Source organism: Mirounga angustirostris, unplaced genomic scaffold (genome assembly GCF_029215605.1).
Source record: "Mirounga angustirostris isolate CCGP_5_RB_7025 unplaced genomic scaffold, mMirAng1.0.hap1 SCAF_12, whole genome shotgun sequence".
Lineage (NCBI taxonomy): Eukaryota > Metazoa > Chordata > Mammalia > Carnivora > Phocidae > Mirounga > Mirounga angustirostris.
The window spans coordinates 5,884,243-5,911,447 of NW_026991720.1; the positions used below are offsets into that span (position 1 = coordinate 5,884,243).

General features: G+C 45.2%; 1 protein-coding gene across 2 annotated transcripts; it reads right to left on the reverse strand.

The window, feature by feature from the left end:
• On the reverse strand, window positions 1-27,205 carry NUB1 (negative regulator of ubiquitin like proteins 1). Of its 2 annotated transcripts, XM_045864026.3 has the most exons (15): window positions 27,066-27,205; window positions 24,303-24,420; window positions 22,089-22,256; window positions 19,494-19,552; window positions 18,414-18,484; window positions 15,572-15,754; window positions 15,303-15,394; window positions 13,251-13,357; window positions 7,764-7,950; window positions 6,996-7,103; window positions 6,114-6,266; window positions 4,093-4,239; window positions 2,552-2,647; window positions 1,668-1,845; window positions 28-1,445 (listed from the first exon to the last, which is right to left on the reverse strand). In XM_045864026.3, exons 1-15 carry the CDS (start codon window positions 27,134-27,136, stop codon window positions 1,267-1,269), a joined length of 1,917 nt encoding a protein of 638 aa, XP_045719982.1. In that variant the 5' UTR covers window positions 27,137-27,205; the 3' UTR covers window positions 28-1,266. The 2 variants fall into 2 exon arrangements, with proteins under 2 accessions (XP_064431788.1, XP_045719982.1); XM_064575718.1 differs by lacking the exon at window positions 1,668-1,845 and having other exon boundaries at window positions 1-1,445.

The window sequence follows — 27,205 nt, forward strand, 5'->3', positions numbered from 1 at the left end:
TTTAGGAGTTTGAGCAACTTATTGCAAAGTTAAGCTGACAATTTTTGAATATATTTTCCGCTTTTTATTTCCATTTGTATCATCCATTTTAAAAATGACAGAAAAGATTCCCACCCATTCAAACCGGACTGCCGTTCGAGCTTTACGAAAATGATTAGTGAAGAAGTCAAAGCATTTCAGCCCCTTGACGTCAGCAGTGTGACCATCTGCCCTCCGTGGCAGGAGCTTCCAGCGACTTCTGGAAGGGCAGGAAGAGGGCCAGGAACACACACTCGATTCAGCACCCTGCTGCTGCCAGCCGCGTCCTGGGGCTGGACCCGGCTTTCCCTGAACACACATCTCCAGAGGACGTACCGCACACGGAGTGTGCTTATTTGGGCCATGAAGAGGCTAACTACACACCTTTAGAAATAGTCCTCTGGGACACAGGTATGCCAAAACCCCCCACAAATCTGGAGAAAATAGATCTTACTCTCTGATAGATACCTCAGCGAGCAGTGAGTTTAATATGACAGCACAGCGTCTGAAAATGCTAATTAAAAATTAATTGCTTTGGCTAGACTTTCCCATTTAATAAAAGACTTTTTGTAAAGAATTTTGAACAGCTATAAATTCTCAACTTCAACCTTGAATTTCAAATACACGTTTTACTGAACTAAGAGTACAGAACACTGACTTCCAGGGGCCACAGTTCGGTGCAGCTACTGTAGCTGAGGCCTCATCTTTAGTCCCCCAAAGCGCCAGGAATGGCTGCAGATTTAAAGGACATTTTAGAGATGGGCCAGCGAGGCCGAAGCAGGAAGGCAGAGCTGCATCACGGGAGGAAGAGCTTGGCAGTGAGCTCAGAAGGGCAGGAGAGCTAGGCAAAATGAAGAGATGGATCTGGATGCTTCCCCTCCCCATCAGCTCTTCCTGGAGACCTTCCCCAGGGGCCACCCTATTCTCCAGAAGTAACTGCCCTTCCCATTTCCGGATGAAAAGAAACCAAGCGGGGAAGACCTGTTAGGGCTGCAGCATGTGAAGGCCGCCGGGAAGAACAGGACCAGGCCAGAGGCAGCTCCTTCCCCGAGGTCAGCATTGGGGACTGGCACCCCGCCCCTCCCCCAGCCTCCTCTTACCCTCACAGGAGCCCACCCCTCCTACACCCAAGGAGGAAGCACTCTTGCAGCAAAATCAGATAAAAAGAAGGAAAAAAAGACCTGCATTCGATTTTTCATAATCATAGAATTTATAAGCAGAAACTCAGTACTTATTTCTGCTCATTATTCAGTTTTTCTTTGTTGCTGACTTTATGTTTTCTACATAGGATAAGTACTCTGCAATAATAATTTCTTCATCTTCCAGAGTGGAGTCAAGATAATCTTCTTCGTGTTCTGGAATATCTTCCAATATTTCATTGACGGCTTCTGTCTCCGTATCTTCATCTGTTGAGGCACTAGAGGTACCTGCAATGGAGTAGCGTGGTCACAGCTGAGCAAGGGGAGAAGGGCAGGAGGAGGAGAAAACGCCACAGAAGGACGGAGCTGCCCCACGTCCATGTCCCCAGGGCCCTCCCTGGCCGCGCCGCGCAGACCAGCGCCCGCACCCGGGAGGGCAGGCCCTTCTCCCCGCGGCCGCTCCGGCTAGCAGGCCGCTCTCAGTTCGGATTTCAGAGAGCCCAGACCTACCTCCGGAATCAGAAGGGGATGTGGATGGTGTTGAGGAAGCGTCTTCCGCCGCGAGCTGCAGGTCAGGAGGAAGACTCCCCCCGTTGTGGGCCAGGGTCTGAGCGGCCAGCTGCACATTTCCCCTGAACACTCTCAGGGCAGCGCTGGCTGCCACCGCATCGAAGCCCATGTACACCAGCTAGGGGAGAACACGGGGCGGGGTGGGGGTGGAGAGTGGGGGCCGACCCACGTGCAGCACTCCGGCCCACCCCCTGGCCAGCGAGCCATCGAGGCCCACGTGCGCCAGCTCGGGGAGAACACGGGGCGGGGGCGGGGGGGGGGCCGACCCACAGCACTCCGGCCCACCCCCGGCCAGCGAGGACAGCCCTACAGGCAATACATGTCTAACCGCTGGCGTGGACAGCACGGGCCTCCTGTCACACTGCTCCTGAGCGCACAGCGTGTGCCCGGCGCCGCCTGGAAGGATCGAGGAAGACCGAGCCCAACATGCCCGGGCCCGGGCCTCTCAGAAAGGCAACGGGCTTGTGGGCCGACACGACGTGCTCCTCCTGGAGACTAGGGCCTTTAGCAAGGCAGTCACAACAGGCTCGGTGCGCTGATGGGGGAGGGAGACGTGGACAGAGGCGCCACGGCTGGTGGGTAAAGTACCGTGGCATGAGAGAGGAGAAAAGCCCACAGAGAGAACGTGCAGTTGCTCTATTTCCTACTCTCGAAGGAAAGACCTCCTGCTCGCCTTCCACCAATCGCAGCCGCGGGCTTGGCTGGCCGCCTACGGTGGGCCAGGGTCAGCCTGCAGCCCTGTCCTGCCGCCAGCCTTGTCACCCAGGCCCCCCCCCCCCCCACAAGCTGTACAGGGGGAGGGGCGCAAACACATCCTCACTTACCTGGTCAATGTTTTCCTGGGAAGGACCTTCTTGATGGTTGTTGGTTTCAGGATCCGAATCATTTAACCACCACATCTGAGGATTACTAAGAAGAATCTAAAAACACACAGGAATTTACTCCTCACACCTGCTCACCTACTCGGTGCTCGGCGGACAGAGACACAGGACACACCAGCAGACAGGGTAGGGTGCTGGGGGGCACCAGGCAAAGGATGTGAAGGAAGCAGAGAAAAGGGGCCCGAGCCCAGGGGCAGGGTGGGGATGCTGGTGTCAAAGAAGGCTTCCCGCAAAGGGAACATCGGAGTTGAGGTCTGAAGGAGGAGCAAGAGGAGCCGGACAAAAGATCCCTTCTGAGGAAGTAGGAAGGGACAAGAGTGAGCGAGAGTGAGCGGGTGGAAAGAAACCAAGAAAACAGCCCTTGTGTCAGAGCTCAGCCTCCAGGGCGACAGGTCCTGCAGGGCAATAAACAAAAGCTTCTTGGGCCCTGCAGGGCTGACCCATGTCATTTCTCTTTGGGAGTGTCATGAGCTAGATTGAAAAGGTCAAGGAAAGCAGAGCTTTTTGGACCCTTGATTTCGTATCACAGGATACCCTCTCTTAGCCTCACAAACCCTCGGGGAAATGTCCCTTTACCTACTTCTAGACTGGTGGCATGGGTCACGGTGCGACTCGTGCAGTCAAACCTATGGTGGGGCCTCATCAGTCGCCCAACGCGGGCAGAACCTCCTGCCTTTATATTGTTCCAACACAGGAGGCCAAACTAGGTACTCAAATCCATTTATAAATTATATGTTTATATATGTGTCTGTCTATATGTGTAAACATATAAACATAAACATTTACTTGTGGAAACTTCTGAGAAATGGACAGGAGGTCTTGAGAATAAAAGGCAAACGCAGGGCAGGCTCCAGTATGAACTCCTCGGCAGGGCAAACAAGGGGACCCCTGCCCACCCAGCCCCTGGCCCCAGCAAGCACAGCCCCGGCAGCTCCCCAGGGCACACGCTCCCTTGCGCCTCCAGCCCCATGCTGCCCTGTGGCTGCTCGGAGAGGCACCCCGCTTGCCTGCCTCCACAACTCAGCTGCCCCCTGCCCCCCACGTGCCGTGCTCCCACGCGGCGGCCTTTCCTCCACTCTGTTCTGTCTCCCCAGTACTCTGTGGGCTCTATGTACTGACAGAGAGGCAACATGTACTGACTGAATCAATAAATAAAACGATACTCAAACAAAACATTTTAATTAAAAGAAAACTATACTAAAACTTTCATCACTATTCTCTTCCTCCACATCACTGCTAAACTCTTGGTGTTGCAAACGGAAACCTTACAGTTCTGCCCCGTGGGCTCTGCCATTCTGGCTCCATCACTGGGTTCGAGAACGAGAGACTGACCCTTAGACCTAAACCGGGACTGAGGAGAAAGGCCCTGGCAGTGGGGCTCCACGCACCACGAAAGGACACTGGAGAGGAGTGTAAGTGAAGGAGGGGCCCCTTGGCCCACAAACAGGGGTGCTCAGGGCAGGCCAGGGGTGGGGGGGCGCTACCTTCAGGGCTTCATCCAGGTTCCCACTGGCCTGATGCAGGGCCTGCTTGGCCGCGTGAGCAGAGTAGCCCATTCCTTTCAAAGAGTTGATGTTCTCCAGCCGGCGTCTTTTCTTCTCTTTTTCCTCTTTCCTTATTTGGGCCAATTCCTTTAGGAAAAAAACAGTCACAGAGCTGGGGATTGAGATTCTGTAAGAAGCCTGCTCAATCTCTGGTCTGTAGGATTCTTGGGGTTACCAGGCAAAGTGAAAAACAAAAGAAGGGGGATGAACCTCTCTCTGGCCAATCAACAGTATGAGGGCTGCAAGGGTAGGGGGCCCGGCGCTGCTCCTAGGGCAGGCCAGGGGGAGCTGGAGACCCCTTAGAGGTCCACGGCGGGAGGAGCGCGCCTCTTGGTGACCACCACCCAGCACCAGAACAGGCTACTCAGAACCAGGAGCTCATTGCTGCCAGGCCAGAGAAGTGGACAGACCCTCTTCCAGGGAGGGGGTAGAGGAGCTTCCTGCATGGCTGGGAGGCCTTCTTGGCCCCTGGTTAATTCCTGGGGATCTTGTTAAAATGTGGAGTCTGGATGGGTGATGGGGGGCAGTGTCCTGGGTGATACCAAAGCTGCAGATCTACCCACCCCACTCCAGGTGCCTCCTAGGCCCTATGAGACTGTTTAAAACCTCCAGAATGCTCAATGTCAGGAGACAAAGGTCATCTAATCCCACAGTTCTTGACCCTGAGTCTCAGAAGTGCCTTCTGTTGCTGCAAGAGCCTGAGAAGGGCTACAGAGGGTTCTAGCCTCTTCTCTCCCATCCCAACCCCAATCAGGAGAGTTAAGAATTTGTTTTAAAAACAAATGTCATTCAAAAAAACGGATTTTGGGGGTGCCTGGGTGGTTCAGTCAGTTAAGTGTCCAACTCTTGATTTCAGGGTCCCAACGCCCTGGCCCCCAACGTCCCCACACTGCCCTTGTCCTGCCCACTACACAACCACATAGGCCAGCGAAGCGATTCCGTACCACTCGCATTTCGACTTGGATTCGCACCTACCCGCCGCATACGCTGCTTCTGATTTCAGCTCTTCCATTTATAGTCCGAAAGAAACGTGCGGAACATTCACACACACAGAACGGTGCTGCTGGCCAGCAGACACCGGGCTCAGGTTTCATCCCACCCGGATCTGACACAAAGTCGGAGCCTCTAAGTACTGTTCCTCTAAGTACGGATGTCTAGGCCGCGGGAGGAAAGTACTTTTTCTGATGTTTCCCTCTACACTAGAAACTGGACAAATAAAGCCGACGGGGCGGAGGATGGGGTAGCGCACTGCGCCATGCAGTGGAGGCGGCAGGGGAGACTTCCATGACTGGAGTTTACGGCTAGAAAGGGCTTGCGAGAAAATCGGTACCGACTTCCCGGAGAACACAGCGGCTCCACTTCTCAGTACCTCATCATTAACTCTCTCTCGACCTCAGCTCTTGTACTGTAAACGTAGCAACATTAGGTACGGTAACAGGCCCTCCAACTCCAAAATCTATAGTTTTTTTTAATCTACTTATTTGTAATTGTTTCAAATGACTGCAGTTTTGTACCTCTGCTTTCATAATGTTAATTGTTCCTGTGACTTGACTCATGTTTCTAGCTGAGAATGCCGTCCCAAACTGTCACAATGGCTCCATGGGAAAACAAAGCCCCCTTTAAAATGGTTTCCAGAAATCTACCACGGTGGAGAGAGAGAGACATGAACAGACAGGCTACTTGGATAATGTACTTATGAGCTATGGCCACCAGGGCAGGAAAGAAAATGAAGGAAACTGCACTGCCTGAAAATTAATGCAATTAAAAAGACAAATTTCTCCTGTTTCTTTCCAATCTGAAGTATAAGGAGCTCCTTGTGATTATAACTACCACAGAACACTATTTTTCTCTTCTTTCATACCCAAGAGCTATAGCATTTTGGAAACAGGCTTACTATTGCCTCAAGTTTCACATCTACGCAAAGGCCGAGACCCAGTGTCGCCGAGAGCATGTTAAGGTACCTCTCTGCGGTTGGTAATGTGGGCCGCCGCGTGGTCCACGTTCCCGTCACATGCCCTCAGGCCAAGCCGGGCCTCCTGGGCAGTAAACCCCAACTGCAACAGATTGTGAACTTTTGATGGATCAATATATAGCTCTTTAAAGAGTTGAAGTGCCTACAGACAAGAAAAAAAATACAAGAATCATGTAACTTTAACATTAGAGCTTAACACAAAGCTAAAACCCGAAAAAAATAAGCTTTGTACCCAATGTGAATTACGGTGTGTCAGATTTTTAGAGAAAAACTCTGAACTCTGCTTATTATCAGCTAGCTCAAAAAGAATACAGACACCACTCTGCCCACGTGATGTATCATAACGTAACAGAAGGAAACAGGCTGAGTATTATGGGAGGGGCTGGTATCCACTACCTGTTCCGTTTTTGTAATCAAATCCCCTGAATTTGAGCTGTGCACATGGCATTCCTCACCATCTCCTGCAACTGGGTGTAGCGAGGTGGTTAAGTGTAGGCCAGTGGCCTGTAGCAGGAGTGACAGCCCCAACTTCTGGTCCTTCCAGAGGCGGCCTGGGACTCTCTCTTGCCCCCTCTGCTGGCTGGAAGAGGACTGGCTGCCACACACAGGTAGGCGAGCAGCTCACCTCTACGCTGCTAGATGAGACATGGAAACTGGCAGCCAAGTCAAGTCCCTGTCTTTTTGAGGTTTCCTCATTACAGCACCTCACCTGCACCCTAACAAATACAAGTATGGTTCTGGCGTGTGTGAGGCAGAGGGCCCGGGGGACAGATGCATGTTCCTCACTAGTCACAAACTACTGACTTGATGAAACACTGAATGTTTGGGCATGAAAAAAATGGCTACAACTTTGGAGTGTTCATTTTCTTACCTTGTTGAGATAGTCACGAGCCTCTTCGCCATTTCCACTGTGATAATTTCGGATACCTTGAAGCAAGTAAAGTCTTAAAAACAATACCTTCTCTTTCCCACAGTTCCCCTAAAATTATTGGTGGGGGGAAAAAGGATAAAACTGTCTTATTTCTAATTACAGATCTGTAACATTCACACTTATAATCCCCTTCATCTCTACAGGGGCATCCCTACAATGTTTAGATCTTCCCTTACTGCTGAGGGCAAAAGTAGAGATCCTAGAGGACAAGAACACCCCCTGTCCCACAAGGAAGAAATGGTGCCAGAACACCTGTGTCCAGGCACCCAGGACAGTGGTCCTTCTGGTCAGAAAGGAAGTATACAAAAACCCAAACCAGGGATGTTTTATGCTGCCCTGAAATTTCCAAGCAGAATTCTGATGACACAGCTCTTGAGCTGTGACTCACTCGTGTAACTGTTACCATTCAAAAGGCCTATTTTGTCGGCATTTAAATCTTCCATAAGACCAGCTCTCTTGGTCGGGATGATCATCGACGGGGTTCTAGGCCTGGAAAACTGTGCTCCTCCAGCTAAGCACTGCACAGACCAAAGTTAACAGCCCAACTTGTAACACATTTCACAATCCCCTTCGAGGAGAGCTCAGAAAGAGCACCGTGCACACTTCTATCAAATCACCTTTTGGCAGCAGTCTAAATTTTTTAACAGGAATGAACTCAAGTGGTAGAAATGGGCTCAATAATACATAAAACAAATTACAGTAACATACTTTTATGTGGACCAGTCTCTGATGGTTTTCTCCGTAACAATTCTTAAAGCATTTCTGAGCCAAGTTTAATTTTTTTTCTGCATCGTCGAGGCACTCCAGTTGCTCCAAGCGGAAGTAGCACCACACAATATCCAGCTGGAGCACCGCGTAGTTATCTACCGTGTCCAGCAGCTCCCTGCAGCACGCACTGCGGAGCCAGGGGAAACGACACCACAGAAAAGGAGCATTAAAAACCTTTCTGTGGATTACCGGAAGTCCTTCCCAGGTTCTGCTGTATTCCCAAAGACTGACTAGTCCACAGCACAGACCCCAATGTTTACAAAGGGAGCTCTATTTATAATCAGAATCCTCCCAATGGGAAAAAAGCAGTTAGGGCTCAGGAATAAGTTTAATACCACCCCCCCAGGGGGGGCATAAACACACCCTTGCTACACTGGGAAGGAGGTTCAGCAGGAAGTGGAAATTGGCATCACTGTGTCAGAAAACATGAGGTCAGCAAACATGAGGAGACCACGGCTTAAACCAAAGGTTTCCAGCCCTGACTGCCAATCAGAATCACCTTGAAGTGAGGAATTTTTTTTCTTTTTGGGTCACACTGGTGCTGAGACCCCATCTACACCAAAATATAACAGAAACCTCTGGAGATAGGGCTTGGATATTGTATTTTGAAAATCTCCCTGGGTGATTCTAAAGTACAGCCAAAGTTGAGAACCAATGCTTTAAAGACCCCCCCCCCTTCACTACTTACTGCGAATGCCTCAACTGATGAAAACAAGGCATTCATGTCCAATCACAGTCAAGCTGGGAGGAAAAACAATCCAGAAAATGCCAGGTCTAAATGCTTAGCTGAGCTGGGGACCCAGGCGCAGGCTAAATGCTACTCTGTAGCTATCCCCAGCTCCAAAGAAGGGGGAAGACAAGACAATGGAATGTTGGCAAAGATGGACATCAAGCTTATTTATTCTGCTTTTAAAATGTGATTTTTAGAAATTCATAATGCAAACCTAGACCTCAAGTCAGAACTTTGTCAACAAAAAAGGAAAACATTCGGAACAAATTTGAAAGGTCTTGCCTGTTTGTTTTCCTGGGTATTCTATTAAAGATAAGACCACTCTTGTATAAAACTGCAAAACCTACATGCCCTCAAGCTTCCCACCTTGCCTATCAAAATCCGCTTGGAAGAAACAAAGAAAAACCAAAGGACTGTGCTGGTGTCATTTACACTGTGAAGCAGGAGTCTCCTGAGTGGGACGGTCTACTGGGATGCGGGAGAAATACACCAGAGCAGGCTTTTCAGTCACTTGCTGTATCTTTCTCTCACTGTTTCTACCCCTGGTGAAGGCTGTGTAAGGTGCCCACTACATTTCATACACATGCACACACACAGGTCCGTGCCTGGGTGGGGGGCAGTGTCTCTGAACTGCCTGCTCAGCCTGAGAACTTGCCTTTGAGGAGGAGGAAAAACTCTGTGGACTGTGGTCTGATCTTACATTCTAGACTCCTGTTTCTGTGACAGATGATCCTGCCGTCGCTGAGAAAGCAGGGGACATTCTGTCAGTTTTCGATGCCCTATCTGTGCGCGTGGGCTCATTTGTGTTTAATATGCATGAAGAGCAAGGACAGAAACTGCCTCATTTCAGGTAAAAACAGAATCATGTGTGCAAGTTCAGTCCAGAAGGGACTACTGTGCAGCATAAAAGCAAGCACAGGTCTCAGACTAGCGAAGGACATGTCATTCTTTTAGTTTCAAAAACACTTTCTATTCAGGTAGAGGCCTATAAAAGGGATCACAAAATCAACATTTATAGTTAATAATTTTGAAACTATTAGGCCTGTATTTGAACCTGATCATGTCACTCAGAAAAAAACAAAATGTTAATGCCTTGTATAAGATTGTATCTTAGAGCATATTTTTATTAATACTGCCTTGGCTTATGGTTTTAGTAGTTCTCACACTCAAGGGTCAGTAAGTTTTCTTGTTAAAAACATTAATTAAAATAAAAATAATAAAATAAATGAGCAACATTTATTTAAATTAAGCCTACTGAGCCTAGCTTTAGAAAAATTAAATCCCACTTGGGCTGAAGTCAGTTAATTAACAGAAATGTATTCTATTTGCCTTATGAGTTTTAAATTTTTACGTAAAATAAAGATACCAATTTCAAGAAAGGCAAGCTAAGCTTACGTATCTCCACTTTCTTTCTCAGGGAAGGTTGACTAAGAAGTCACTTTCAATCACTGGCTTGAAGGAATTGGATTACAGTGTGCCTCAGTGTGGTGTTTTTCCTATTTCTTGTACTTGGGACTCATTATGGTTCTTTCACCTGGGGGTTTACAATTTTCATCAAACTGGGAAAAATTTTGGCTATTATTCCTTAAGATTTTTGTGGGGGGGCCCAGCTGCCTCCTTCTTCAGGGACTACAATTATCCACATATCAGGTCATCTGAAACTGCTTTACAATCTCTGGATGTTGTGTCCAATTTTTTTATTTTTGTCTTTTCAGTTTCCTGTTGGACCATTTCTATTGCCCCATCTTCGGACATACCCACCTTTTCTTCTGTGGTGTCCAATCTGCACTGAATCCCACCCAGTGCCCTTCGCCTCAGACACTGTGTTACTCATCTCTGCAATTCCAGTAGGGCTCTTTGGTGGACGTTCCGTGTCTACTTAACATGCTCCATCCTTCCTCTACCTTCCAGAACGTACAGAATTCGGTTATAGTAACTGTTTCAATGTCCTAGCGATGAATTCTATCTTCCGTGTCGCTCCTGGGTCTGTTTGCATTGACTAGATTTTTCTCTTTATTATGGGTTGAATTTCTTGCTTCTTTGCATGACTGTTAATATTTAGTTGGTGACTGGATATTTCTGTATTGTGATATTACTGAGCTTTGTCTGGGATGCAGTTAAGTAACTTAAAAACAGGGTGATCCTTTTAAGGCTTGCTTTTAAGCTTTGTCAGGTTGGACCACAGCAGCCTTTAGAGATAATCTTGCCCTCCTGCTGAGGTAACACCCTTCTGAATTCTCTCTGTGATGCCCAGTGATCAAAAAGTTTGCTGTGGCTGGTGGGAGCACAAATTATTCTTGGCCTTCTGAATTCTGAAGATTGTTCTCTGCTCCTCTCCGGTGGGGTTCTCCCCTGCCTGGGGTGGTTTCCTCACAGGCATGTGTGGATCGTTACTCAACAGAATACTCCAGGGAGATCTTCTGAAGCTCTCGGACCTCCTCCCTCAGGCTGCTCTCCCCTCTTGCACTTTGGCCCGCCTGGATTCCTAGCTCCATTTCTCCAACTCCAGGGAGACCAGGAGGCCCCCGCTGGCTTTCTCGTGCCTGCACTGCAGTCTAGAGACTCTCTAGGCAGGGAGCAGAAACAATCACAGGGCTCCCCTAGTGTGTTTCCCCACCTTAGGAATCACTGTCCTAACCTGCCAGAGAACTGAAGTGTTCATACACTTTGCCCACATTTTCAGTTGTTGCAGGTGAGAGGGTACATCTAGTCCCTGTTAGTCCATCTTGGCCAAAGCAGAATTCCCACTTTCTGTTGTAAACAGGGGAAGAAAACTACACTTGGTCATACTACATACCATTCCCCAAGACGTAGAACAAAGTTCTGTCAGAACTTTCAGCCTACTTGGAGGTGGGAAAGGAATCAGAACTGAAGTCTCTTCCACCCACACATCCCTGACCTGCGCTAGAGCTGATCTCCTTTACTAAAAGGAAAAACTCACACTAAAATTATGCTAGTAAGTCAGCCTGAATAAGGAGAGCTTCAGGAAAAAAAATGTCATTCTCTACGGAGACACTGACTATTATTGGGTTATTATATCTACTACTTACTGAACATGTTAATGTACTGTGAACTGAAGATACAATTATTTTTATTCAGGGGTTCCTGGAGACCTGAAAATTATTTCAAGGATTTGTCTGGGATCAAAAGACTGAGAAAGGTTCACAGAGACAAATCAAAATCAGTGTCTCAGTAACTGCTGAAGCTGGATTAGAAGTGCACAGGAGGGCACCTGGGTGGCTCAGTTAAGTGTCTGCTCAGGTCATGATCTCAGGGTCCTAGGATTGAGCCCAGCATCGGGCTTTCTGCTCCTCCCTCTCCCTCTGCCTGCCGCACTCCTGCTCGTGTGCTCACTCTATCAAATAAATAAAAGCTTAAAAAAAATATATATATATATATAGGAATTCACTACACTAACCTTTATTTTTATATATGTTTGAAATTTTCCATAAAAATTACAAACAATTACGGGAGGAAATGAAAAATGCATCTGCGTCTGAAGGACCTCTGAGGCTGCACCACGTATGGCCAGCGAGAATGAAGACAGCGCAGTCGCGGAGACAAAGAAGCAGAGTAAGAAAACCCAAGAGGAACCAAGCCTTGTTCCGCTTACTTTCAGATTTGCCCCCTCCTCGCCAAACATCCCCTTTTTTGCTTAAGTTACTTTAAATTGGGATCTGTTCACTTAAAACCCAAGGGTGCCTGCTGCTAATATGGTTGGCAAACTATAAACATTTGTATTTATCCTCTTCAAGTGTACAGTGTATATTGGGAATTCATCAAAATGGAAAAGAAAATACCCTAAAGTTGTTAACTTTTCACCATTTTTAAATATCAAGGCTACTTTTCAAATGTTTCCTCTGCCAGGACTGTCGTGGCACCATTTCCCATCAAGAGGAATCAGGAGCCCCTGGGAAACCGCTGATCCCCGGTCTGGGGCAGGAAACACGCGGGAGGAGTCTGGAACACCTTTGGACACCAGATACCACTGGGATCAGGTCAAAAGGGTGCAGGACAGGACCCACCGGTTGGCCACAGATGGTCAACTTAAGCACCGAGGTTTGAAATACATCAGATGTGTTAAAATCCGAGTTCACATCGATACTTTAAAAAAAAAAAGGAAAGAGAACCTCACTGGTGATATCCTCTTTGGAGAATTCTAGGGAAGCACCTCATTTATTCTGAAAATAAGAAGAAAGAACCAAGTATTTTATTCTTTCTGTACAAACTGTACCTCATTGTAACCAAATAGCCGACGAGGAAAAACACTTCTTTTCGGAGGAATCCCAGCAATAAATGCAGAAGGAAAAATAAGGGATCACTATTTTGCAGCCCCTAGTGAAACAATGGATGTGGGGAATGGTCATCAACATCCACACCAAAACCACCCGGGGAAAATGATGGAGACGTATGACCATAGTGCAGGCCGACGACACGGCACAAAAAACAGACAGACCTCCTACGTGCGGGCTGTCCGTGTTTATAAAATTCTTTACAGGTTAATGTGAAGGGAGATTAGAAATCTGAAGGGATGAAATAATTCACAAACTGGTCTACATCACAACTACTCTCTTCACATTAACCACTGTCTTGGGTGAAAACCTCAAGTTTGAAGTGTACAGGGGGAAAGACGGTGCTGTGTATAATCTGGACTATCTTCCTTAAAACTGGTATTCACCAAGTACAAAAGTGCCTACCAGAAATATTTGTCAGCATCCAACAGACATGGCAAGGCTATTCCATATTCTTTTCTTTTCAGGAAAGCTCTGCCCTTCTCATGATATCCCATAGCTAACATAAGGGCCTAGAAAAAAATATGGATTTAAAAAAAAACATCACTTTAAACTATAATAAAACAAATTATATTAAAAGCATATCAAGTCTAAAGAAATCAAATAAAGATTTAAAAAAAACCCAAGATCACAACTCAATCCAAAAGCCAAAATTAAGAAAAATATAATCAAAGTTTCATTTCATTTCAATGCTGCTGAGATCAAGCACTCAATTTAATGTGGCCGACAGGGTCATAACTAGCACTTGTCCGTTTGTTTCCGTCAGTTTATTTTAGTATCTGCTGATTTAGATCTATTTCTAGTATCAGTAAGACTGAATAAATAAAAAAGTAGCTAGTAACGCTTGTATCTCTTTGAAAAAAAGCATTCATGGGGTGCCTGGGTGGCTCCAGTTGGTTAAGCATCTGACTCTTGGTTTCAGCTCAGGTCATGATCTCAGGATTGTGAAATCGAGCCCCGCGTCGGGCTCCACGCTAGAGCCTGCTTGGGATTCTCTTTACCCCCCTCTCTGCCCTGCCCCCTGCTCATGCTCTATCTTAAAAACAACAAACAAAAAAAACCCCATTCATTTCACTTTCTAGTTTTTGTTTGTTTGTTTTGTTTTTAATAAATATTTGAGAGAGAGTGCAGGGGGGAGAGTCAGAGGGAGAGGGAGAAGCAGACTCCCCACTGAGCTGGACATGGACACAGGGCTCGATCCTAGGATCCTGGAATCATGACCTGAACCTAAGGCAGACGTTTAACTGACTGAGGCACCCAGGCGCCTCTCACTTTCTAGTTTTAATCAAGTTTTTTTCTGAAGTATCTGTCAACTCTAGTATTCCTAAAACAATTTTTTAAAGGCAATCCATGGGTGCCTGGCTGGCTCAGTCAGTAGAGAATGCTATTCTTGATCTTGGGGCTGTGAGTTCAAGCCCCATGCTGGGCACAGAGCTTACTTTTAAAAAAAGGGCAATCCAAAAATGTTTTTAAGTTCGTTAATATTTAAATTTGAATTTTTATATAATTCAGTCTTGTAATGGTTTTCCAAAAAGTCTGGATATCTTTTTTTTTTTTTTTTAAGATTTTTTAAATTAATCTCTACACCCAATATGAGGCTCAAACTTACAACCCCGAGATCAAGAGTTGCATGCTCCACCAACTGAGCCAGCCGGGCACCCCTGGATATCATCATTTAATATGTTGTGGGCAAATGATTACCAACATTTTAAAAACAAACAAGCATCAATCCACTGATAGCTACCAAGTTCTCTTATTAAAACTTAACTTTAATCCTTCATTTTAAACAACGTAAGTCATATAGTGAAGCCTACTCATACTTGTCCTTTAAAGATAGAAAAATTAAAATTGACTTGACCCATAGTCATTACAGCTCTTCATTATCGGAAGCTACTGGACTCCAGCTCAGATACGAATCTCAGGGTCCCAGCTGTAGAATGCTGCTGTGAAGACCCCCTGGGATGTGTTCAAAGAAAAAACTACCTCCTGCCTATTCCAAATTAGCAAACGGGGAAACGGGAAGGCAGGGGAGAGATGGCAGAATCACCTGTCAGACTTTTCCCGAATTGCATGCCCCACTCCCCACCCCCAGCTCCCTATTCTGACCCATTCCTTAGAGGGCATGGCCCTCTGGTAAAAACAAAAAAAAACAAAAACCCACACCCAAACCAGCACTGCCACGGGGAGCCACCTGTGTGGAGGGCAGTGCATCACGTCACTTGGGAATGTTCGGTCACTGCTGCAGGACATGCCATTGAGCCGTTCTGTTCTACTGCACCGACAATCACAGGCTGAGTCTGCTGGATGCAAGTGCCATCACAGGCTTCCACCTGTTTAGAAGCTCCCACGGAAAACTGTTTCTAATCCTTTATGACAGTGCAAGATAAAATAGCTAGAAAACCACTTCTGTTCTGACAGCAAATCAACACGCCAGCCATAAATTTCTATAGTACCTACCTTTCTTTCTGAAGGAGGAATTCTGATCGATCTGCCTGTCTGGTTAGCTATGTCTAAATATGGTGTGGTTTCTGGATCCACCACCATCTCAGCTGCAACAAAACAGAAAGGAACTCCATTAATTCAACACTAGAAAGCAGTGATGGGCCATTACGAGTATTAGACTGTGGGGAAGACAAGTCCATAAGAACTGTGCCCACTGTGTGCACCCCCCCGGCCAGCGTCCCTTTACAGCCAGAGGGAAATAAAGAGCCCAGAGCTCTGTGTACCTCTCTCCGCCAGTATCTCCAGGCCTCTCTTGGTCCTCTGAATTCTTTTTTCTTTTAGTTCGGCCTCATTTTGCTCTTCTTCTTCAACCTGGAAGTGTTTCCTCACATCCTCTTCAGACTGTTTTAGTTCAAGCACCATAGCTTTCACATTGTGCGTCACTCCTTGTTCTTCAAGGGTTTTCCCTGTAAAAATCCAAAATGCTTATCATGGAAAGAGCCATAAACGCACTGGTCACAGGCCATTCTGTTAAATGGAACTCTTAAACCCAAGTCAGTATTCTCGAGCCACCACGCCACATGCTCGGTGAGAACACATGACGTCTGGCTGTATAATTCTGTTACTGTTAAGCAGAAGGTAAAATCGGCCAGTGAATATTCATACCCTCGAATCGGAGAAATAAGAGAGGAGAAGCCACAGTGCAGCGGGGCTCTGCAAGAGGTAATTCACTGTGGCGGTTCAAGGCAAACCTCTTGGGTTCTTTTTAACTCTGTGGTCCTGAGTTAAAAAGGCCCTTACACCTAGGACCTTACACATAAAATGTTAATAAAGATAGTGTCAGACATCAATGAAACAGCATGAAAGCATATTCACCAAATCAACAGCTGGTTCTGTGAAAAATTAATCAAATACACAAACCTATCAAAAATTAACTCAAAGATGCAAATAAACAGCCACCCAAATGAAGAATAAACATAGATGCATACAGATTTTAAAGTAATGAAATATTATGAACTATAAATATATAAATTTGAATACTTTTCTGGAAAACTCCGTTAGATTTTATTTTTTTTGAGAAACTTGACAAACATTCTAACATTTATGTAGAAAAATAAAGATACACCAATGGCCAAGTCACCTTGATAAAGAAGAGCCAAGAACAGGACTCATCTTATTAGATTTTAAAACTACAACAAAACCACAGTCATAAAAAAACTCTATAGGTGAAGGTGGTCAAAAGGTAGAAACTTCCGGTTACAAAATAAGTCCACCCTGGAACGTAACATACAGCATGTGACTAGAGTTAATAATACTGTATTGCTGTATTGTATATTTCAACACTGCTAAGAGAGTAGATCTTAAAAGTTCTCATCACAAGAAAAAAAAACGTTTAACTATGTGAGTTGACATTATTGTGCTCACTCCACAATATATACAAACACTGAATCATTACGTTGTACACCCGAAACTAATATAATGTTGTATGTCCATTATACCCCAATAAAAAAAAAACTTCTGGGGTTCTGGTCCAGGAATAAACCTACAGGTAAATGGAAAGAATGAGAAGTGCAGAAATAGAGTTCTAATAAAGGGGGCACCAAGTATCAGTGTGGAAAGGGCAAGTTTAGTAGGTGATATCAGAAGAATAAAGCTGGATCCTTAGCTTGTATATATACAAAGGGGGCCTCTGGACAGACTGAAGACCTTAAGACTATCTGTGTGTCCCTGGGCTTGGGGAAAGATTTTTTTTTTTTTTAAGATTTATTTATTTTTTGACACAGAGAGAGAGACAGCAAGAGAGGGATCACAAGCAGGGGGAGTGGGAGAGGAAGAAGCAGGCTTCCTGCTGAGCAGGGAGCCGGACATGGGCCTCGATCCCAGGACCCTGGGATCATGACCTGAGCTGAAGGCAGACGCTTAACAACTGAGCCACCCAGGCGCCCCAGGGGAAAGATTATTTAACACAAATGATAAGATGGAAATTGACAGATCTGGTAACAACAAAATCCAGGATTTCTGCCCAGTGAAGAATATCACAAACAGAAGTGTCACAGAGATGAGAGGACAATGAAAAGCTATCTATGACATCTGAAAGAGACGATGGGGAATGGCTCACGGAGAAGGCAGGCTAGGGCCATGTGCAGGCTGTGTTCCACCAAGCTAGGATGTGAACCTGACTCTCTAAGCCCTAAGAACCTACTGGAAACCAATTGTAGTGCCTGCCTGAGTGGATGCAACAGCTAACTGGTCTCCCAAGTCCGTTCATGCATCCTTCAAATCCATTCCCCTACTGCACCCAAAGGGATGTTTTAAAACCCAAATGTATCGTGTCACCCCCCAGCATCTGTGGCTTCCAGCCTCTCTTAGGACAAATATTCGAGCACTGCACGAGTTCACAGGGCCCAGGTTTTCTACACAGCAGCACCACTGACCTTGTGGGTCAAGGGAGTCTTTGTCGTGGGAGCTGTTCTGTGCCCTGTGTGATGATGGTTCAGCAGCATCCCTGGTCCTGACTCACTGAGTGACAGGAGCACAAGCCTCCATCCCCACAACCAAGTCATAATAACCAAAAATGTCTCCACACATTGCCAAATGTCCCCTGGGTGGCAAAATCGCCCCTGGTTGAGAACCACTGCCATAACCTTTTCATTGTGGCCTCTGCCTGGCCCTCCATCCTTAAAAAGCACTACCCTCCCCTCACTTTCTATACTCGGCTGTACTGGATCTTTTTCAATTGCTCAAACTGACATCAGGGGGCTCTGATATGAGGTTCTCTCAATCGGAACACGCCCCACTGCCCTCACTCAGCTTTAGCGCTTCTGCCTTGGAGAGAACTTACTGGAACCCCCGTTTCACTCTGAACACACCTACACTTCTGTTCTATAACATTTCCTCAGACATGTAATGAGCGTCTTTTCTTCCCACCAGCACAGAACAGACAGTAAATACTGATTAGAAGGGTTGTTTTCTACTTTACGTTTTTATTTTAATAAGCTCTACAGTAACGTTTTAGATTATATATGCAGTAAAACCACTAGAAATTTGTAAATAGAAAAACAGTGAGGAAAAAGATGCAGTCATTACATCAACTCGACAGAAAATCTGCACTTTGCCACGACATACCTAGTTGAAGCTGTTTCTTGTTTATGACAATTTTGATGTAATTTTCTTGAAATCCAAAGGTTTCAGCAATTCTGTAAAATAAACCGGTAGAGGCTGCAGGTAATCAATTTATTATTATCCATTAAATAGAGTTTAATCATGACAGCTATTTTAAACGTTTCACTCAGAAATGCCCAGTATTTCAATTTACTGTCTCCCAAACATCACTTACGACAAAGCCAGCCTACTAGATGGTTATTTGAAACTGTACGAGACAATGTTCTTTTTTAAATTATCTGCTTTACTACTTGTTTCCTTATGAAGTGGAGACCACTCGTGCGGAATATCCATCTGAAGAGGAGGGCCCTGGCTGCATGTCAGGAGAAAATCCATTCTCTATACTTTCTGCGGTCTCCTTGAAGGAGCCCATAATAGAGGGTTGTTCCAAACAATCTTCCACTCATGTGTGTTGAATGAATGTTGCTTCCTGAATCCATCCCTAACAGCCCTGATGTAGACCAAAGAAAATGAGAAAAATCAGCTTCAGAAACAAGGGCTGGCTAGCCCTGGAGGTACTCAAAACACTTACCATTTAAAAATACAGAAGTGGATGACATAACCAACAACCAGTTCTCAAAAGTGAGAACGTCACTAGTACGTGACAGGTATTTTTTCTTTTTACAGATGGGCCAACAGCCCGAAATTGGCTAAAACACTGCTGGATGTCACAGCAAGTTACGAATGCACTAAGAAATAAAATTCAAAGCTAATGATCTGATGAATATCAGGCTACGTATATCACTCATTGATTGATTCAAGCATGTTATCAAGTACCTGTTAAGTGGCAGGCACGGAGCTTCCACTGGTCTCGTTATACCAGGAAATGAAGGCAAATGGTGCCAGTCTTGAGTTCTCACTCTGCCCTGAACTGCCAGTGTGAGCCTGATCACGTTCTGTAACCGCAAAGCCTCAATATTCCTTTCCACTAAGTGAGGAGAATAGTACCTGCCCTATCTCTCTAACAGGATTGTCGCAAAGGATCCCATGAGCCACTGTAGGAGGGCCGAGAGCAGCTGGGGCACCGGGCAGACAGATACTTACTTCGACCTCAGTTCTCTGCCAGTGATGTGCAGTCGGGTCTCCAACAGGTTTTTCCTATCCTATTTAAAAAAAGGCAAAGAAACTGTACAGAAGGGTACATGAAGAACTAGAGGGTATCATGCTAGGCAAAACAAGTCAGTCAGAAAAAGACAAATAACCATATGATTTCGCTCACATGTGGAATTTAAGAAACAAAACAGAAGGTCATAGGGAAAAGGAAGAAAAAAATACAATAAGATAAAAACAGAGAGGGAGGCAAACCATAAGAGACTCTTAACTCTAGGGAACGAACTGAGGGTTGCTGGAGGGCAGGTGGGTGGGGGGATGAGATGATGGGGTGATGGGCATTAAGGAGGGCACGTGATGTGACGAGCACAGGGTGTTATATGCAACTGATGAATCACTGACCTTTACCCCTGAAACTAATAATATACCCTATGTTAACTAAACCGAATTTAAATTTAAAAATTTTAAAAAAAGGAAGAGAATGTACTTCAGCGTGACACTTTCTGGTGCTGTTACTCCGTCTATAAAATCAGGAAGGCTGGTATCAGAAAATGTTAAGGACTGAAGTGAGGCATGCCTGGCAGAGAAGCTACTGCACATGACCTGGCACGTGCTGACCTCGTGACCCCGCAGCCCTCAAGGGGGCAGAAGTGTGCACCCCAGGCCGGGTTCCAGCCTCCGGGGGGAAGCAAGATGTTCAGAGGGATTTGTGACGCGTCTTCATTCAAGGGAGCTAGCCTATACGACACACCTCAGCACGACAGCCACCCTCAGGGAACAAGACACGTTCCCTTGCACCATGCCCACTGAGCAGGGAGTGGCAAAACGCCATCTTGGAACCTCTTCATTCCCCACTGGCTGGGCGTAGGAGGAAAAACTGGAATCACTAGGAAAGCCTAGGAGACCAAGCGAATCTGCTCAGATTCCACACTCGCCAACCAGCCTTCTGACTGGTGGTCTGGTTTCCCAGGTGCTGGGTACTAGCAAAGAGGAGGCCTATCAGGTATATTACCCTTTGAACTCATGAACGGGCATCCTGAGGTAGATTCATATGTAATTTTCTTTTTCTCATAAAGCTCTTTATTTTTCCTAGAAATTTTTTTTTTTTTTAAGATTTTATTTATTTATTTGAGAGAGAGAGAGAATGAGAGACAGAGAGCATGAGAGGGAGGAGGGTCAGAGGGAGAAGCAGACTCCCCGCCGAGCAGGGAGCCCGATGCGGGACCCGATCCCGGGACTCCAGGATCACGACCCGAGCCGAAGGCAGTCGCTTAACCGACTGAGCCACCCAGGCGCCCTTTCCTAGAAATTTTTTAAAGCTTTAATGAGATACAATTTACATTTCATAAAGCTCACCTGTTTAAAATATGAGTCAGTCGTTTCCAGTACATTTATAAAGTTATACAACCATTACCATGATCAAATTTCAGAACACTTTCATCATCCTCTCCAAAAAATACCATATTTTGTGCCCCCTATTCTCTCCCTTTAACCCCCAAGCCCCAGGCAACCACTAATCTAGTCTCAGTGGATTTACTCATTCTAGATATTTCATACAAATGGAACTATACAACACGTGGCCTTTGTGTCTGGCTTCTTTCATAATGTTTCTGAGGTTCCGCCATGTTGAAGATGTGTCAGCACTTCATTCTTCTTCATGGCTGAATGATATTCCACTGTGTGGCTACAGTGCATTCATTTATCTGTTCACCCACTGACGGACATTTGGGGAATTTCCACCTTTTGGCCAAACAGAGCTCTTTTGTCAACAGAGCTGCTATAAACATTCATGAGCAAGTTTCTGCACGGACATGGTTTTCATTTCTCTTAGAGTAAAACTGAGTCCTGAGGTAGCTCTGACACACATATATATTTTTTCATATCTTTTGAAAATGATTAACACCTATCAGTCCTCAGAGGCCAGCGACCTTTGGGTTCCCTGCCCCAATACCATTTCTGGACTTGAACTACTGAGGACATGGCCCTGACAGAAGGTGGCCCCGCTTGAGCACTCAGCTGACCACCCTTTAGCCTCCATCAGCACAGGAAAAAAGGAGACATCCTTCCTGATGTGTCCTACCGTGCACGGTTTGGGAAAGCCGGAAGTACTCTTTTAATTCCCCATTATTTCTAAATGTTCATTCAAACTCTAGAAAAGGTAAGCATGTGATACATGGCTTTGTGAAGTTTGGAAGGCCTAAGAGGGACAAACCTACCCTGTATATGTTCCAGTTTAAGAATCCATAAAATTAACTTTGAAGTTGATAAACACTCAGCATTTGAAGTAACTTAAAAGAACCTTAACTTTGGATTGTAGCTTTAAAAAAAAATCATAATTGGGCGCCTGGGTGGCTCAGTTGGTTAAGCAACTGCTTTCGGCTCAGGTCATGATCCCAGGACTCTGGGATCCCACATCGGGCTCCCAGCTCGGCGGGGAGCCTGCTTCTCCCTCTGACCCTCTCCCCTCTCGTGCTGTTTCTCTCTCTCTCTCAAATAAATAAATAAATAAAATCTTAAAAAAAAAAATCATAATTTATCACTAAGTTAACAAAGCATTGCTACATGTACTTGTTTGGGAAAATTACTCACTTTTCTTAGCCGTGGAGGTAAAAAGACCTCAATCGTAGCAATTCCTGTTGTTCTATAGTTTTCATTTCCTGTGCCACGCTCGATTGCTTTGCAACGTATTTCTTCTATTATCTTTTCTACTTCATTTTCACAACATTCTAGCCTGTCAGAGTACTTCTTAGCAAGGTCCTGTGAAGCAAAATCAGAAAAGAGATCAATGTAGTGCCAACTCAAAAAAGGGGCACAGTACAGAACAGTGCATTAATAAAGGACTCTAAGGCAAAAAACTGCGGAGTGGTGGTCAGCCCATCAGAGGGAAATCCAGATGGGCTTGGCATCTAGAGAGGTACAGAGGCTAGAAAGGATCCAGGGAAAAATAAAAACAAATAAAGAATAGGAAAACAGACCCAACAGAAGATGCAAAAATAACTGGACTGTTCTAGTGGCAAAAGAAAGGTGGGCCATGACTTATGTCACTGTAATACATTACAAATTAAGGAACACTGAGGTCATCAACTCTCCTGGAGGGGACAGAAAGAGAAAAAAACAAAGAAAACAATCTCATTTTTCTAACTTGTGAGAACAAGTCAAGTTTGACTTAAATAACTTTCTTAACAGAAAATTCTGAATCACTGGTACTGGTTGTAAAATAATTTGCTAGAACGACTCGGCAGAACTCAGAAGAATGCTATAGTTACAATCATAGTTTGGTACGAAGGACACAGACGAGTGTCTAGGTGAAGAGGTACATACGTGGGGTCTGGAAGGGTCATGAGTGCAGGAGCTTCTGTCCCTGAGGAGTAGGGGTTTGCCGCCCTCTCAGCACATGGGTATGTTTGCCAATCTGGAAGCTCCCTGAAACCCATCATTTAAGGGCTTTTATGGGCGTTCCATTACGTAGGCATGATGGATTACATCATTGGCCTCTGGTGATTAACTCAATCTCCAGCCCTCTCTTCTCCCCAAGGTTGGAAAGTAGGCTGAGAATCTAATCTTTTTTCTCCTTTTTTAAAAGATTCTATTTACTTATTTGAGAGAGAGAGAGAGAGCATGAATGGGGGAAGGGGCAAGGGAGAGGGAGAGGCAGACTCCCCACTAAGCAGGGAGCCCGATGCAGGGCTCCATCCCGGGACTCTGAGATCGTGACCTGAGCCGAAGGCAGATGCTTAACCGACTGAGCCACCCAGGCGCCCTGAAAGTCTCATCTTCTAATTGAAGTTTGGTCTTTTTGGCCACCAGCCCCATCCTGAAGGTATTACCAAGAGTTGCCTCATTGGCACAAAAGATGCTCCTATCACCCTTACCACTGGGGCTATTCCAAGGGTTTTAGGAGCTCCGTGTCAGGCACTGGGGACAAAGACCAAACAGCTTTCTTATTATGCCATACCTAGCTTCAGAGCCAAGGGATTATAACAAGCAAATTCAGAAAAAAGGTCACAAGATGGGTTGCAAAAAATAAAAAGTGAGACCTGTCAGGAACGGGAAAGACAGGAAGGAAAACTCTTCCCTCCCAAGCACATCACTGTGTCACCACACTGGACAATATGATGCCCTTGTGACAATCTTTAGTTCCTGATAAACACTCCATCATTTATCTCAGGATACTTGGACGGAGAAAGCAAAGAAGTACATGCTATATTCCAAAATAAGAGTTCTGTCAAAAATGATTACTGTTTTTGTTTGAAAAAGCAGGCAAACTTCAATTTCTAGAAATCTCACTCACGTAAAGTAATGCCATTTCTGATGTCACCATAAAAAATTGACATGTAAGTATTAGAAAAATGTTATTTTGGACAAATGAACAGATAGCCATAGTATAAAAAAAGCCGGGGGAAGGAAACAATTGTTTTATAGCAAACCACGCTAGCAAGGAGAACAGAGAACCAACCAGCTGCTCCCCATAAACATGTGATACACGCTCTTAGTGGCATCAGGACTGTGCCCCAGCAGGGTAAAATCAGTTCCCAAGTTACTAACTCTATGTAAACACTGTGAAGGTATTAAAAATAGTATGTGCCTGGGAAATTAGAGAACATTCTCATATGAATAAAATCTTATTAAACAAAAATACGTTTGTCAATTCCTAGTAAAAAGTGGGTACCTGCTTATCACTAATACTTTTGATTATGCCAAAAATTTACACGGTTAAACCTGGAAATTTCCGGGGACTTCAGAATCTTATTTACCAAGGAGACTTACAACACTGCTATTTATTTATGTCTTAAAAGAAAATACCTTCAATGCCAAACCACCTTCTTTATTTTCATCTGTATATGGAGGTTTCCAAAGTTGAATTCTGTCTTCTCTTAAGAACTGGGTCAATTTTGCTTGGAGATATTTCTTTTGCGCCATTCTTGAAAGCAAAACAGTACATGAGCAATATCCCACACTACTTTCAAAGCATTTCATAACTTACCAAACACATTGATGTGTTCAATGTGGTAAGAAGAGCTCCCCTCCACACCTCCCTCTCCTGCTTAATCTAAATTACTTTTCATTTTATTTTTTTGTTAAAAGATTTTATTTATTTGACAGAGAGAGCGCGCGCACACGCAGGGGGAGTGGCAGGCAGAGGGAGAGGGAGAAGCAGACTCTCTGCTGAACAGGGTGTCCAACGTGGGGCTTGATCCCAGGACCCTGGGATCATGACCTGAGTTGAAGGCAGATGCTTAACCAACTGAGCCACCCAGGCACCCCTCTAAATTACTTTTAGATTAGGTTTTAACTAGCTCTAAACTTCTCTAAAATATACACATTCTATACACATGCTAAAATACGCTATATAGTTACAAATTATACGTTACATAAAATATGTACTTCAAAGTTGCTAATATGTAGCAAGGTTTATTATACTTCTCTATTTCTTAAACTATTGTTCTCTGATCTAAGAGAAAAGATCAAATGAGAGAAAGATGAGTCCCTAAAGCTGTTAACTTTCATAAACAATTCAACATAGATACATAAATTCTCTTGTATTTGTATTTTGGTGAGTCTAACACAAAGATCAACCACCTTGGTAGGGTAAACATAAAAGCTAGCTGGAACCGTGAACTATCAACATTCTCTATACCTGAATTTTTAAAATTAAAAAGTTTTGCTAGAAAAATTTTATATATTTTGCAATAAGCAAACAGCAGATCTATGTACTATTCAAAGCTAACACTAGTTGGATCATCATTTTACAGCTGAAAACACCCAGGCCCCAGGTTTGTAAAAATGACTTGGCCAAAGTCACAAAGTTCGGCAGCGCCATAGCCAGCCTGGGATTTCCGCCTACAACACTGGACTTTGCATTTTGTCCCGCAATCTTTTGCTGCTTGTCTGTCCTGTGTTACGTAACTAGTCTCTCCCAAAGAAGCCCCTGGCAGCAAAGGAGTTGTCTAACTCATCCCTCACTTAGCATAGCAATTTGAAGGGGTGGGGAAGGTTGCTAGAGAAGGAGTAAGAATCAGAGAAGGAGTAAGAAAAGTAAAAGGGTGATTAGCTTCTGAATGATGAAGACACGTTCTATAGAGTAAAAAATATATATAAGGGTTAACATAACCTTGATAAATAACTTTCTTTTTTTCTATATAGGGCCTGTAGTATTCCACACCCTCAAAACCCAGTTCACCTAATTTTTAAATCAAGTTTGTTAACTTCAATGTATTCCATAAATGAATACTTAAAAAGAAAATTCAAATCTATTTTATATCAGTCTGGGGGATAAGAAAGAGGGTCATTAGGACAGGGAGTAGGGAACAAACATGTCAATAAGGAGGTTGCTGTGCATCCAGGTGAACCACGAGAGAACCCTAGATCTTCAAGCACTAACAAACTGCTGCCCACACAGAAAAGCATGAGTACTTAGCTTTTCAAACACAAATAATTCACACAACCACTATACATAGTTCCCTACTCATAAATCTTCATGAATTCTGGATAAAATATCAATGGGGAGGGATGATCATTTCATGGGCTGCTTATGGAGGACTCTTTGGAAGGTCTGACTAAAGGCCCAAAGGGTTTCACAAACGCACTGTGTGTCCCACACTCTACCCACTGAGCAAATCAACAGCACAGAGGGAGGTCTACAGGCACGAGACTTAATGTTTAAAAAAGATTAATCTGCTGTTTGGAAATTTACAAAAATTTCAGTTAGAGACACCAGAATAAAAAGAGGATACATACTTGAAATCAAAAGAGAGAAGTTTAATCAACCAGTTTTCAATTTTAACTAGAGAACTGAGAGTTTCATTATGCATGCCATACAATGTTTCACATTACAGCCAAAAAGCAGTGATGTATGTCGATTATTACTCAATAAAACGGGGCGGGAGGGAGGAAGCCCAGAAATTCATCAGTATTACTGCTCCTAACTGAAAGTGAAACGTTGTAAACTACTTTAAAATTTTCACTTTCACTTCCGTACTGAATCGATCTATGGGGACCTTTACCCAAAGCTTTTCAAATATACATACAACATATAGTCAGAATACACTGCATTTCCTCTCCAGCGGAGTAATAAAAGATTCTTGTATTAAAAAATAAGAGTAAGGGAAGGAGATGAGAAATGCAGAACCAGCTGATCAGAGAAATGCAGAACCAACCATATTTTCTCATTAAATAGCAAAGAAAACCTAGCTCTGACTGCAAATATGAATCCCAAATGACATATATGGCACAGCAGTGTTAAGATTCAAGCTTTTTGTCTGGCTAACGAGATTTACTTCAGGGTATACATTTCTTCTGTCTCCCCCCGCAGAACAACTCCATGTAAACACCCCACCACCGGGCCCAGCCCAGCGCAGACCTAGGGCCGCGCGAACCGTCGGCGCGTCCCCAAGCCCCGGCCAGCCTCCGCGCTCGCCGCCCACCGCCCGCTGCCCGCTGCCCGCCGCTGCGGCCGCGCCCCGCCCCGGGCGGGGGAGGTGTCGGGGTCGTGCCGGGGACAGGGGCGCCAGACAGCGCCGGGGAGGCCCGGGTCGGAGACCGGACGCTCGGCCGCCGCCTCCTCACCTGCGCCACCACCGCGCCCGCCGCGACCCGCCGAGTACCCGGATGCGGCAGCGGCCGCCGTTTATTTTCATTCCGGGTGAGGCTGGCCCCGCCCCCGCCGCTGCGGCCGCCGCACCCCCCTCGCGCGGCCAGGAAGGAGG

What these genes read in the sequence shown, in the direction of transcription:
- NUB1 (XM_045864026.3), bottom strand. Translation starts at nt 27,136, where the DNA reads ATGAAAATAAACGGCGGCCGCTGCCGCATCCGGGTACTCGGCGGGTCG. An exon ending in AAGGTGGTTTGGCATTGAAG is followed by an intron (nt 22,257 to 24,302) that starts GTATTTTCTTTT and finishes TTTGCTTCACAG; the next exon opens with GACCTTGCTAAGAAGTACTC. An exon ending in TACCTCCACGGCTAAGAAAA is followed by an intron (nt 19,553 to 22,088) that starts GTGAGTAATTTT and finishes TTTTTTAAATAG; the next exon opens with GATAGGAAAAACCTGTTGGA.